This window comes from Priapulus caudatus, unplaced genomic scaffold (genome assembly GCF_000485595.1).
Source record: "Priapulus caudatus unplaced genomic scaffold, Priapulus_caudatus-5.0.1 Scaffold369, whole genome shotgun sequence".
Taxonomy (NCBI): Eukaryota; Metazoa; Priapulida; class Priapulimorpha; order Priapulimorphida; family Priapulidae; genus Priapulus; species Priapulus caudatus.
The window spans coordinates 193,651-207,657 of NW_014577430.1; the positions used below are offsets into that span (position 1 = coordinate 193,651).

General features: G+C 40.3%; 2 protein-coding genes across 4 annotated transcripts in view; one reads left to right on the forward strand and one right to left on the reverse strand.

Annotated features, from left to right (window-relative positions):
* Positions 1 to 3,691, reverse strand: part of LOC106809625 (M-phase inducer phosphatase-like) — a gene marked incomplete in the record, with an annotated part of 32,912 nt that extends 29,221 nt beyond the window's left edge. Inside the window, 3 exon segments of the mRNA XM_014812779.1 lie at positions 2,243 to 2,328; positions 2,509 to 2,848; positions 3,571 to 3,691. Of these exon segments, the coding sequence (XP_014668265.1) occupies positions 2,243 to 2,328; positions 2,509 to 2,693 (271 nt within the window).
* Positions 3,692 to 3,992: 301 nt separating this feature from the next.
* LOC106809626 lies at positions 3,993 to 12,045 on the forward strand. 3 transcript variants are annotated; one of them, XM_014812781.1, is made up of 8 exons: positions 3,993 to 4,297; positions 4,929 to 5,033; positions 5,459 to 5,524; positions 7,112 to 7,384; positions 8,099 to 8,209; positions 8,502 to 8,642; positions 9,067 to 9,395; positions 9,746 to 12,045. In XM_014812781.1, exons 1-8 carry the CDS (start codon positions 4,152 to 4,154, stop codon positions 9,874 to 9,876), a joined length of 1,302 nt encoding a protein of 433 aa, XP_014668267.1. In that variant the 5' UTR covers positions 3,993 to 4,151; the 3' UTR covers positions 9,877 to 12,045. The 3 variants fall into 3 exon arrangements, with proteins under 3 accessions (XP_014668267.1, XP_014668266.1, XP_014668269.1); XM_014812780.1 differs by having other exon boundaries at positions 3,994 to 4,297; positions 4,917 to 5,033; XM_014812783.1 differs by lacking the exon at positions 7,112 to 7,384 and having other exon boundaries at positions 3,994 to 4,297; positions 4,917 to 5,033.
* Positions 12,046 to 14,007: the final 1,962 nt, after the last annotated feature.

The window sequence follows — 14,007 nt, forward strand, 5'->3', positions numbered from 1 at the left end:
GTGTGTGTGTGTGTGTGTGTGTGTGTGTGTGTGTGTGTGTGTGTGTGTGTGTGTGTGTGTGTGTGTGTGTATGTGTGTGTGTGTGTGTGTGTGTGCGTGTTTGTTTGTGCATGTGCGTGTGTATAAATTTACAGTATTCGTTAATGCCTCAAACCCGGAGACAACACTTCTTCTGCAATGTGTCAGTCAAGTAGAAAACATGTCTTCTAATTTCCGTGACAGGATATAGCCGAATGAACGCACAAGCAAGCCGATATAACTGATTCTCGCTTATGTACATTGCTCTGCTCATTGAAATGTACGCGCGTCTGTTTGCCAGCTGATATCTGTACGCCCGCCAGCACCCCGCATTCGTGTTCAGCCAATCACGAGCGCTCTAATACAAACGCTGGGCGCTGCTTGGTTGACTGTTTCGTGACCTAGCAGCTGACACAAAGGCCACTAGCAAGCCTACTAACATCACTTGGCTCTCTGCCAGTACCTCCTGGGCTTGTAATCACTACCTTTGCACGCAAGAAAGGTACCTCTGGTGAGAATTCAAAGGGCAGACGATGTCAAATATTTTTCAAGGATAAACACTCGACAAAGCGCACACCAATTAAAACGCGTTGTCAGTTACACCAGTGGATAAATTGAAGGCAACAGAACCTGCCCGCGTATGACCACACGATATATTTTCTCGGTCGAGTATTAACTCTATCGGTGTAGCCCCTTTGCTCCCGCTACCTGAAACGCTCCTGTAGCGGGAGTGAATGGGCTACACTGGTAGATAGCTGGAAGAGGCTCTACAAAATTGCGTGTGAACTGTAGAGGCTGTCATGTAGTAGGTGGTACGGCTAGCCACGCGAGTTTTTTCCAGGGGAACTACGTTTGTCTCTATCACAGCCATTTGGAACGATTCAATAAGAAAATGATGGTAAATAAACACGAAATGTATTTACTACCAAAGCCTCAATGTTATCCATGTAAATGCCGTTCAAACGCTGTTTTGCAACACGCAATCTCATCGCACGTACGCCGCTGTGCACACACAAAAACAAGACAGATTTCTGGTCATCATGTTTCTGTTGTTTGTGCACAGCGGCGTGTATGGTTGGCCATCGTACTAAGAAATAATTAGTTTTACCGCGGTTTAATTACAAAAACTAAAAACAACACCAAAGCTCAAACAAGAACCTTCGCAATGTGGCACACAGCTAGTTCTACCTACCCTGTCCAAGCACCATAGTGTGAAGAGTGAGGGGTAATAACTAATATGCCTTCCATTTTACAGGCCACGGAACACCGCAACGATGTTGAATACGGACAACCACACAGTTGATTGATATATAGTGTAGTAGGATAAACATTATTTTTCGCAATTAACTAATCAAATTCGGAAGATGTTGATCTGTCCTATGGTGATTTTGCAAGGGAATCTAGTCAGTGAACGTATACATATAGAAATGAAAGCACAAACTCTCGGGGAACGCACGCAAACACGTCGTATATTACATTGGCTTGTCCAGCTATCTATAAGGTGTTTGACCTTTCCAGCTAAATCTGGTGGAAAGAGGCAGAACAAAGAGTCTAGCCCAGCACATTGACAAATATCTCCAAGTACTCTTGTTCTCTAATTAGCCGAATGGCTTGTACAGTGTGTTTGGATTAGAAGATATGTGTGCGTGGAAAGGATAATGGATTTACATGCCACTTCAGAATGGGCTATGGGTCAGACAGAGTAATTTTGAATATAACCACTAAAGAAAGTCGCCTGTTAATAAAGTGTATCCCCTTTAAATATTATAAGAGATATATATTGTTTTTATATGACTTACATATCATGTATTACGTTATACATGTATACCATGTGAAACCTGATATTTACAAAATCTGTACTTAAGCTATGTGGCACCAATGTCACCTTGAACATGTGTCTACACATGTATATTATAACAGTGGATTCTTCTCTACCATAGGTAATGGGAAAAGCAGTAGAAATTTATTTACCTATATAAATATACCAAGAAGATACATTTAGCTGGTGATGATACCAGTGCACAACTCAGGAACACGCTAAAGAATGTTACATCGGATACAGACAAAACATACAATATCTAGTTCTGCATTTAGTACACTGAGGCCTAGCTCACGACTTCATACGTTATGGTGCATAAATATGCTGATATAAATACACATACATAGAAGAAACATTGCATTAAATAATAATTCACTACTAGACTATTAAAGCATTTGTACTTACCACAATTAAACGGCTGCATCCAGGGTTTTAGGGTTGGCGTATCTGATAAGGACAGTGATAGCTTGCATTTTGGCGTGCTTCCCAAACTAATAACAAAGATTACATGGATCTTATTAAATCTGGCACAGAAAAACATTAATGCTCATTCAAATACACGAGCTTGCTAAACAGGTAGACAATTAAAAATTAAATAGTTGACCTTTGGTTTTGATGATTCATACGTAAATTTGAGTAATACCAAACAAGAAAAATATGTGCATACTAACCTTTCGTGATGCGATGGAAGTGCTCTTAGCTCAACATCTGATCTCGTGCTTAAACTGCCCAGGTTAACAGCCAGGTCTGTCATAGGTGACATAACACCCGTTGGTAAGGGCACACTGCTCTCATTTCCAAAGACAGCATTACCATCCATGACTGGCAATGGCAGTGATGACTTAGAACCCGACATACTTCAGTGTCTATAACTTGCACAATTATTCTTGTCTGCTGGACAGAGCTGCTCGCTGGTTCTGGCGCGGCTGCCGGCCAATGACTGCTGCTAGCTGTGCATTCTTGTTATGTGTATACAACCTCTGAGGTCTTTATGCAGCAAGAAGTATTAACCTAAGATTGAAAGATAAACAGTAAGTTGAGTAACAGCACACACGCCCATTACCTGCAATTGGGTTGTGTTGATTGTCATATTGATCACTCACTATGCAGTCTACACTGCCAAGTGGCAATGCCATAAAACTGGTCCAATTAGGATGGTTAAATATATTTTAAGAGATCACGAGTAATAGTATTACCATTTACACAAAATAGGCTCATTATTGCTAAAACATTATTAGCTCTCGTTAATGTCAATAATGATAATAATTTTGCAAGTTGATCACTCTTCAATTTCAATAACTAAAAGTAAGAGTAGGCCCTAAACTAAACAAGCAAACACAACATAAGTTATAACCATAAATGGACGATTTAGTTTTCCAGTGTTTACACGTCATTTATCCCACGTCATTTGTCCAACTTCACTGCACAGTCTTCAGTACTCAGTAAATCGGACACAACGAAATGTTAAGGAAGACGCCCCGTCACTCCGTGTGCAATATTAGTAATAATACTAATACTAATACTATTACTAGGCCCTACTAGTACTACTACTACTACTACTACTACCAGGTGATAGACTCCTGCTACTACTGCTAGACTCCTTAGGCAGTCCGACGATCGAGCGTATGCCTATCGTGAAATCAGAAATGAGTGGTTTCGCCATGGCAATTCTTAAAAAACAAAAGGCAAAGCAATCCTTAAAAATCTATTAACTACGGAATGTGCGCACTTACCTATTCACCACAAGCTGAAGCATATAGAAAAGAACATTAAAAGCAGAACAAAAGCTAGAAGGAGTGCACTATCTGCACGTAGAATACGCCGCCAGTCAGTTTAAACCAATAACAGACAGCCCACCAATCAGCGTCAAGAACAATAACTTCTGCATATAAAAATCTACCTTGCTAAATTAAAATGAGAAAAAATATATGTTTCATGTAATAAAATATAAACGATTATACTCTACATTACTATAGAGTAAGATCTGGCAAATAATATTTCTTATATTTTTGGCTCAAATTGATCAACTACGCAAGTCCTAGACTGGTACTCGCTCCCACTTCGATTACTCACATGATCCGATCATCCCATCGAGTAACTAAGCCGAGAGGTGGGACCGGGTACCAGTCTACGCAAGTCCGAACTACGACTACCGTCTACGCAAGCGCAGATTCTGGCGCGAAATTTCTCTCTAACAACAGACAACATTCTGTCCAGTGATCAGTTGTAGGTTCCTAGTTTTTCGGTTCTTTTTTCTCCATCTTCTATCGACCTATCGTTTTTTTTGCGCCATTTTAGAATTTAATAATTTAAGATGCCTCACGGATCTGAATTAGTGAACAACCGTTCGAGTGAGTACGGAAATCAACACGATCGTAATGAACGAGACCGATACCGCAGACGCAAGGAATTCCAATTCCATGTCCCTCGGCAGTCTGACAGGAAAGGCTCTTCAAACGGGTACGTAGCTAGTAGTACTATTACAACAAGTGTATTTTTAAACCAATATTTGTTTGCTTACAACCCAACTTAAACTTTGAACATGTTTGCCTAGTGCAGTCAATATCACAAATTAGTGAAATTACTGTAAATTCCAATGTGATATGCCAGCTGCATGTAAATCATTTTTTTGCACTGGCCCAATCGGTTCAACTTCAAGGATAGAGAACATGGGTCCCAATAAAACCAATGTCATTTACATCAATATAAAGATAATATTATATCAATATAATACTAATAGGTTAGGGTTATGGTTAGGGTTAGGATTAGGGTTACCGGTTAGGCACATTGGTTTTATTGGGACCCATGTTCTCTATCCTTGGGCCGCCCAATCTCTCTAGTCCGCAAATGCAGACGTTATAACTCCGCTTTGCTAATCTGAGGGTGCGGGTTTATTGGGTCCCATTATTGGGGTCTGCGTCGGCTCGGACTAAATCTCTCATTCTCATTCCATTCCAGTTTTTTCATTTTCCAGTTCTCCCATAATCATAGATGCTTGTGATCCTTAGACGGATAATGTAATCCTACACCAGTTGTCACTTTGTCCTTACATTTAGTCTCAAGAAATTTAATTGCACAGGTCTCCATCTAGAACAGGAAATGGGAACAGGCATGATAGCAGAGAGTTCAGTCCATTACGCAGCCCTCTTCGACCAAACCAACCACAGTACGAGAAAGATGGAGAGAACAGAGACAGGTGAGATTTCCATCATATTTTTTCAATAAAACAATGTAGCATAATTTTAACCTATTTTAACTGAAAATATCCAAAGAACCTAGAATAATGTATTCCTTTTTAAGCAATAGATCGATATATTGTACCAATCTAGAACCACTACGTCACTCAACGAGATGCACTTTTGTCTGTTGGTTGCCGATTACAAGGGAATCGTCACGACCCGAAAAGTGGCTGCATTATTTGCTATTTTATATACCATAACACTAACAGTATAAACCCATAGTAATTTTTATACTGAAGTAATTCGTAATATGTTCACTATTAGGTGCGACTATATTTCACTATGTTTTTCTTTGATCGTGCAATTATTTATGTAATAATTCCTTTAAAACGTGACTGTTCATATGCTATATTATTTTCAAATTGAATCTCTTATAATGCAGGAGAAATCGCCGATGGGCCAGAGAGCAGAGATATGGCGTGGACAATGATGGCAAGGAAGCTCCCAGGTAAACAGGGATGAGATTCTTCCGCGGATCCGCGGAAATCCGAGGATTTGACAGTCCCAGGGGTCGATTTTGTGAAACGTCTAAATTCGTTGAGAAAATTGGGAGGGGGGTAACAATGTAACAATTTAAATTATATACCCTCAACAGCACCTGACTGTAGACTGTAGAGTGTAGACAGTAGGCTGACAGCGAAGTATACAGTGTATCTGTTTTTGCGTACCAGAAAAGAAAATCCTCGTTCACAGGCTGCAGTAGAGGGGCAGACATTTGAGGTAGCTGATCACGTAACGCCCATGCCTGGCCTGGGGGCCGGGTTTACATGTTGCTGCGTGCATGTTGTGTGCATGACTATGCACTGATTGTTCCATTCGCATTGTGTTTTTTTTCATTCAAATCTGGTCGCAGCAAGGCAGCTTATGTCTGAGTAAAACAATGCAAGCGACGGGTGGAAACAGAAAAATATCATTATGCCTAGACATTTAATAAAAAAAACTTGCCCTATTTTCAGCCCCCTGATTTCCTATTATAGTTCGTTTGTTCCTTTTGACAACTTGAAAAGGTGATTCAAGAGTCTCCTATAATTTGTTCAGAATAGCTTAGAATGCACCAAATTGCACCATTCTTTTAAAAAAATTACGGGGGAGCATGCCCCCGGACCCCCCTAGCATGGCGATGACCTACGGTCCTCGCATTGCTCGCTCCTCTGTTTGCTAATTAAAGTTTCAGCTGAAAATTAAATTACCCAATCTCATCCCTGGGTAAAGATCTTACTATGGATATATAATGCCGAGAATACATGTTCCCTAACGTTGCAACTAATAAGATTACTTATTTTGAATTATACTTTTAGGTTACACAGTTACGTTTTAAGATACACTCAAGCTTTTATGCGAAATTTTATATATTTTTTTATTTTCATTGTTATTTGATGGCCAACATTAGGTGCCACCTCTGTACATACTTATTTCTCCATATAACGATGCACGTGAACTTTTGATTGCCCACGTACGTGTAGTGAGCAATGACTGGCGTCACTGATGTTGTTACATGTACACATGATACACCCAGCCTTTTCACTGCACAGCATTGCACTGCCCCATTTAAGTTTAACGAGTATATCATTTGGTGCCACTGAGCTATAAAGTTAGCGATGATACGCAGGGGTCGAAATTAGATTTTTATTATGGTATCCATTCGGGATACCAGGTATTGAAATCTGATATCCCCCTCAAAGATCTGGTATCATCCCATTTGTTGGATAGTAATTTCAACAATGTTGGTATCCAAAATCTTTAAATATTCAATAATAGCCTTTGAAAATTATTAATATGTAATGTAATTATTATACAACCCTGATACGATTGTTAGTGGCTTGCAATTGATTGCTTCACCAGTCGTATATATATGCAGAATGAATTTCATATGTTCGTTTCATGTGATAGCTATCTCTCATGATTAACACTGTGTATGTAATATATTCTTTACTATCTACCAACCACCAATGCTTTATTAATAGTCTGTAGATCCAGATCCACATTCTACAATTATCGTTGACATTAAAATGAGTGTTCATTACGCATGATTCAGAAGCAAGAGACAAGTTAATGCTCAGAGTCGTCCCCTTCAGAAAAGCGATAGCAACATTTCTGCAGTAATCGGAGGAAGGCAGGATGTGGTAGAAGAGAAGCAAGCCCTGCCAGAGCGCGCTAGACTGACCATGCGTCAGAATAGTAGCAGCAGCACTGGCAATACCAGCTGGGGGGACATGGTGGAGGAGGCTGAAGAGAAGGAGGAGGAGATGAAGAAAGGACTAACTTCCTACAAGGAGTTCATTGAAAATATGAATTATGAGACAACTGGGTAATATGTAGTGTCTTGTGACATTAATTATTTTAGAAGTATTTTTTTGCTATTAGTAGTAGCAAACATTTATATACAGACTAATACGCACATGAATATGTGGTGGTGGCTATAAGTAAAAAATTACTACTACTATACAGGGTTCTTCCCCAGAATTTTCAGTAGGCATGTCGGGCAATTGGGTAATTCGTCCTCGATTGCCAATTGGAGTGTGTCACAAGTGCGGATCTATTACACAGATAACTCTATCAGTTCAACGACGTATACATCAAGCTGTGATAACGTGAAGGCGTGTATATGTTGTGATTGGGAAAAGTAAAATGTTGGAAATCCAGGCTACGCGTCCGGTCATATATTTCTTATGTGAACCCAACTATATGTTTTCAGTAAAAAACTATAAACAATAAGTTTTAACCTAATATTACTTACCTTTAGGTATTTTATTTAAAAAATGTGTTTTTGTAACTTTTGAAGCAATAGTAAATCCAGTAAAATCAACGATTTGAAGGGTGGCATGGCCCAATCGTGACTATCAGCTTATCAAGCCTATCAGCTTTGTAATGGATGACCGGACGCGTAACACCTAGTTCTGCGTTTTTTGTTACTGTATTAATTTGGTATACTATATTAAGAGTTTTCCTGCAGTTTGTTGCTGATAATATTTGTGTTATATGGAATAGATTTTGACCAGGTAAACACTGAATTATGTTACAGACCAAAGAAAGAGTTGGAAGAGAACATTGAAATTCTCTTGAGAAGACAGAAGCAGTTAGAGTATGGGAAGAACAATCTGGTCTACCGGAACTATGTCACTGCATTGCCCAAGTGAGTCTTTAATCCCTACCACTACCAGCTACTGCGAAGGATTTATGATGCAAACTTTGAGCTGACAAATACAGCTACTTGTTTGCTATCTGCAGCCCACTGGCTCTTAGTGATTTGTCATTATTTGATAAAGTGGGTTGAGCATCATATTAGTCTAACTTTTATTAGTTTTCAGCTAATGAGAAATATACCATGTCATTGTTATATGAAATGAATACGGTTGTTTTCATTGTTGTTGTCGTTGCTGCTGAAGCTGCATCTGGGAGTGCATGTATGTATAATGCTGTTGCAGGCATATGCGTGAGTCGGGACATCCCAAAACTCCAAACAAGTTCCTGAAGATGAGTCGTCGACGGTGGGACGGGCAGGTGCAGGTGTGGAGGCGGGTACTGCATAACTGGTCTGGAGAGAATGAAGCCATTAGCTCTGTCGGGTGAGTACAGGTTGTTCATAAAGCTGGGCATATCCTCAGTGATCTTGCTGTGCAGGGTCTCTAGGGTCTACACGTTTCGTTGGTGTGTTAGTGCAGAGGGAAAAGCTATGATAGCTCGATTCTCTTCATTAAATTACTACATCTTCAAAATGCGATGGGTCTCAATTGTTAAAGAAGTAAAAGAACCCTAATATGCTAGACAGTGTGGACTCTTAGGCTGAAACAGTTATTGATTAGCATTTCAGACATACGTGACATGTTTAATGTATTGTAGTAGGGTCTAAGCAAATAACGTTGATGAATCTTGTGTAAAAAATTAATATATTTAATAAAATTTTAACAAGAGAGTAACGAGAACATGAGTTTTATAGGGCATTGATTGTCCGGTTGACGTGTATTGTATTTCTATGCTGCAATCTTGCAGGGATGACTTCGAGATCATCTCCAACAATTCCGAAGCATCTGACAGGTCGTCCTTTGCGGACGTAACCCCGGCAACGCCCCCCAGCTCTCCGTTCGGCTCTGTCATCGCAGCGTCATCAGCCACGACGGTGACGCATGCGTCGCCGATAGCTGGGACTCTGCCACAGTCCGAGCTCACATCTGACATTCTCACGATGGCGCTAAGCGAGTTTGGTAGCGATTCCCGCATCCCTGCGGCGCAGAAAGGCATGAGTTTCCAGGGTAGAATCCAGGAGGCAGCAGCAGGCTCTGGCAACACCCAGGACCTTTATGATTTTGTGCTTCTGCAGGGTGAGTGCTAATGACAGTTTGAAAGAAATGCATGTTCGTGTTTGTGTGTGTGTACAGTGCTAGTGAGAATATTCAAAACTTGAAGAGGAGAGAACTTCTTTGTCTGAGAGAATCAGTCAAATTGAAAAATTAATAAATTTTTCAAAAAAAAATACCAGTTTTAAGAATTGAAGCGCTAGGAAGAGAGAAAAAAAATTATAAAAGGGGAAAAAATATAAGTATTGACTTTGTATGTGTGTATGATGGCTGTGAGATGGTGTGGTTACTCGGCAATGTTGTAACTGACACAGCTATTTTCAACGAGCTGAGACAGTACGGTGAGGTCAGTTGTTTATCAAATTTCCACACAGGAAGCTCGGATCACACTGCGGAGGAGGATGCTTGCGCAGCCTCCAATAGAGATGCGAGCGAAAAGTTCTGGGAAGGCTTCAATTTAGATGAGGCTCTTGCGTGCGACGATGATGATTTCCTCCACCTGTGACCATGGCAACGACAATTTCTACCTGCAACCGTAACAATGTCGTCGCGATGTAAAACCGGGACGGTCGTGGCTTCGATTCAGCTTGCAATAAAAACTTGAAATAAGATGTCGAGTAAAAAGTTTCTGATTCGTAAGCAATTTTCTCGTGCATGATGCAGACTTCCTCCTCCATCTATGACTATAAAAAGTTGTTGCAGTATGTAGAAAGTGAGGTGGCCATGCATATCAGTATGTAGAAAGTGAGGTGGCCATGCATATCAGAGAATGAATTTTGCAATATACCTATAAACGTGACTGGCAAGTTTTTATGCAGTGATGGCATTAATGTCATGAGTTCATCTATTAAATGTTGGGTTTACAGTGCAACCAGATCAAACAAAACATTTTTATGTAAAGCAATGCAGCATAATTTTTTAATATAGCTATAGTGTGTGAATCATTGTTTATTTTAGTTTAAGGAAAATGTTAGTAATCATCGTATTATAGTGCGTGTTTCCGTGTTAAAGAACTCATACAAATTACATAATTTGGTATTGTTTCTGGTTCACAACAGATGTGACCTGGTTAAAATTAATGCGTTTGGCTAGGTTATTACTATTTTGCGATGGTTTCGTTTTGTGCATATAACAGTATAGCAGTTTGTTTGGTTTTAGTCTAATAAGCTTTTCCTTTTACTACAATTGAAACATGATGAGTGTTTTTGGCCTTTTTTACGTGTTACAGTGTAATCAGTAAAGTATTTAAAAGTATTTAACTACAACATTTATGACCTGAATCGATTGTTACATAATTTGAGGGCTAATCAAATCTTGGCTCTGAAGTGTTGTATCGTACACCAATGCATTCACACTCTAGATGTCCGTGTTCTAATGTATATAGTACGTTAAAGATTACACGTTAGAAACTGGTTTTATGCCCATTTACCAAACATGGCTTCATGCTGTTTTATGAGTGTTAAAAACTTGTAAATATACATAATTTTGAAGTCATGAGAAAACTCCAAATGCAAATGACGCCTTTTACATCTCTTGATTATAACTTTAATATTCTGACACTCCAATCTCAGTGTGTAGAGATGTCTCAACTGGAGATAGGGTACCTCGACTCATCAGCTAAACTTGTCTTATGTGAGATGTTTCACACGCGCCGACGTTGAAACGTTTGGGTGTCTGTTAGTACATTCTGTGATAGATGCATGAGGAATAGATATATATACAATTTAATTTCAATAACATTTATTTTAAAATCTCGCTGTGTTTTGACTGTGGTAACCTAGGGCATGTAACGTGCTGTGCACGACTCGTGTGTTGAGACAAGGCCTGTGGAGATCGGCCGAGACTAAAATAAATGTTATACATATCTATTACTCATGCATCTATCACAAATGTACTAACCTACACGCAAACGTTTTAATATCATGCATGTGAAACATCTTACATGAGTTAGCCGGTGAGTCGAGTTGACTACGGACCATACAATTTACATTAACTGAGGTTTGACTAAGCATGTCAAAAACCTACGCATTCCATATGCAATTTCCAAACGTGATCGCATGCGCAACTCCTTACACAGTGAGCAACTACTGACCTTGTAAATTATCAAATGTAAAAGTGCTACAGTTACATTTATTAATTCTAGAGGTAAGTCAGTATAGGCATGTGTGTATGATAATATATGCATATTTATGTACACTCTTACCTACATTGTCTGTTGTACGTCACACACATAGCTGGCCACAGACACGAGACCTCTTGTTTGTGATTCTGCAGAGGAATGTGTGGCAAGATTGTGTATTGTAAAGGATCATTTGACGACGTTTACGTGGTATTAGGCAACGGAGTAAATACTTTCATGGTAACGCAATGTTAATTTACCATCATTTTATTTAAAACAGCCAAAACGGCACAATTAACCCCTTTAAAACGGTCCTATAGTGCCTGTGCACATGTAGCATTCGTGCTTGCACACCATCCTTATCTATTCCTATTTTTATAATGCCCGATTAGTTTAGCACATATATGCGAGCTATATTATATATACCTTGGTCCCAAACTAGGAACTGAGCGTAAGTGTATAGTAGTCCCTTCTATTCTAGATCTCCCGCTACAGCGGTGTGCTCTCGCTAGATAATAGCATTTCGATAATAAATACATTTCAATCGATTGTAAATATATAAACTTCGTATCTTTCTTACGTACGAAACGGCGAAACGCGTACGAGAACTTCAAGTACACCCTCCCCACCAAATCGAAATCGAAATAACAAATAAATCGGCCAAATAATCGGCTGCGATTTCTATGGTACTCTTAGAACAATGAAGCAATATACACAATAGATCGTTCTATATAAATAATATACTAGTTAAACGAGTGTATCAATGTTGTGACACAATATAACATACCTACACTATTACACATACACATTATACACAACTTTTGTCTCCTGGTATTGCCAACATCGATAGTATAGGAGTCTATATGGATGGTCCCCGCATAGAAATACATATATCAGGGGGGGGGGGATGTACCTGGGTTGCCGCAGGCATCCTCGCGTGCAGCGGCGTAGGCACATCAGCGCTATGGGGTGTGGGGTCCCCAGGATATTTTGAAATATTTAAGCCATTTTCCTGCAATCTGAGGCATACTTAGGGCCATATATTCTGATGTGTGATGACATTATCTCAACCCTAGACTTAACCCTACAATAGGATTTAAAACACTTTTCATGACTTTCCAGAGAGCCTTTCCAGAGATGATTTGCCTTTATTAACTCCTGACCTGATGTATGTATTTCAATAATGGTGTCGGGATCACCTCACTATAATAATCTATATCATGATTTTATTATAGAGATCAGTAGTCTACCTAGATACAATGTGCGCATATGAATTATTTCTACCGATAGATGGCGCGAGGATGTCATATTTGATCAAAGTCGCTGCTACATTATTGAAATACATATATCGAAGTGTAGAATGGGAATGTCACAGCCAAACCTTTACCAATCTTATCCAGTAACTGTTGTTTTGTATAGGAACTGTAATTATACTAATTCCACTCTACGTTAAATACGTTTTAGATCATTATAATACATTTAATAATGCGTTTTACGGTTACACACAACATACAATGTGCGCATATGAATTATTTCTCTCGATAGATGGTGCGAAGCTGTCATATTTGATCAAAGTCGCTGCTACATTATTGAGGTGAGGGTTCAGGAGGGGGGAGACGGGAGAGGAGGGGGGCCTCCCCAGCTACGCACCTGTCAGATTAGCTCCGATTTGTAGACAGGTCGGATGGGTGGATGGATGGATGAATAGCTAGATACAGTGGCGTAGACAGGTTTTCAGTTGTGGGGGGGGGATGATTTCGCTGTTACTTCCATCGCAATGTATATGAAGAGTGTGCGCGAGAAGCGCACACTGTGAGCGCCTTGGCGCAAAGCCATTAAAGGGTGGGGTCCAGGGGCCCACCCTAGGGGTGCAGGGGCAGAGCCTTTGCCCGGGGTCCAGGGGGCGGAGCCCCCGGAAGCTCTTGGATCTTAGCAATTTATAACCTTCAAGATGGCCGTTTTTGAGGGAATTGAACAAAATTGATATTGGAAGTGCAATTTTGTCAATTCTAAGGTAATTTTTTTCTTTAGATCCCAGAGGTTTAATAACACGCAACCCCCCTCCCCCACACACACAACCAGTGGCGGATCCAGAAGAAAACTCTAGGGGGGGGGGCGAATCATGCGAGCTCAAGGGCACGAAGCACCCGGGGGGGAGGGGGGTGTTGGAGTGGGTGTTCCCCTCCCACTGTGTGGAATTGTTAAAAAGTTGCACTCTAAAAGCAATCAATTTTGGACATCTTTATCATAGAATATCAGGCCCGTATCCAGCTTTATATTGGGGGGGGGGGTTCGTTTTTCAATATTGGCAATTTTCTCGGCAGGGCCGTGTACAGGATTTGTACCAGGGGTGCATGGGTCTAACCGTAACCCAAAGTTGCGAGCACGCGAAGGGGTGGTCTGGGGGGCCCTTCCCCAGAAATTTTTTAAAATTAGACCCCCTTAGATGCGTTTTCTGTGCGAGCAAGGGGGGGGGGTCCGGATTCCCTGGACCCCCCCTGTACACGCCCCTGCTCG

Bases quoted from the DNA above. Each gene is read 5' to 3' on its own strand.
- LOC106809626 (XM_014812780.1), top strand. From the start codon at position 4,152: ATGCCTCACGGATCTGAATTAGTGAACAACCGTTCGAGTGAGTACGGA. The intron at 5,034-5,458 runs GTGAGATTTCCA...CTTATAATGCAG, and splicing joins GATGGAGAGAACAGAGACAG to GAGAAATCGCCGATGGGCCA. The intron at 8,210-8,501 runs GTGAGTCTTTAA...ATGCTGTTGCAG, and splicing joins TATGTCACTGCATTGCCCAA to GCATATGCGTGAGTCGGGAC.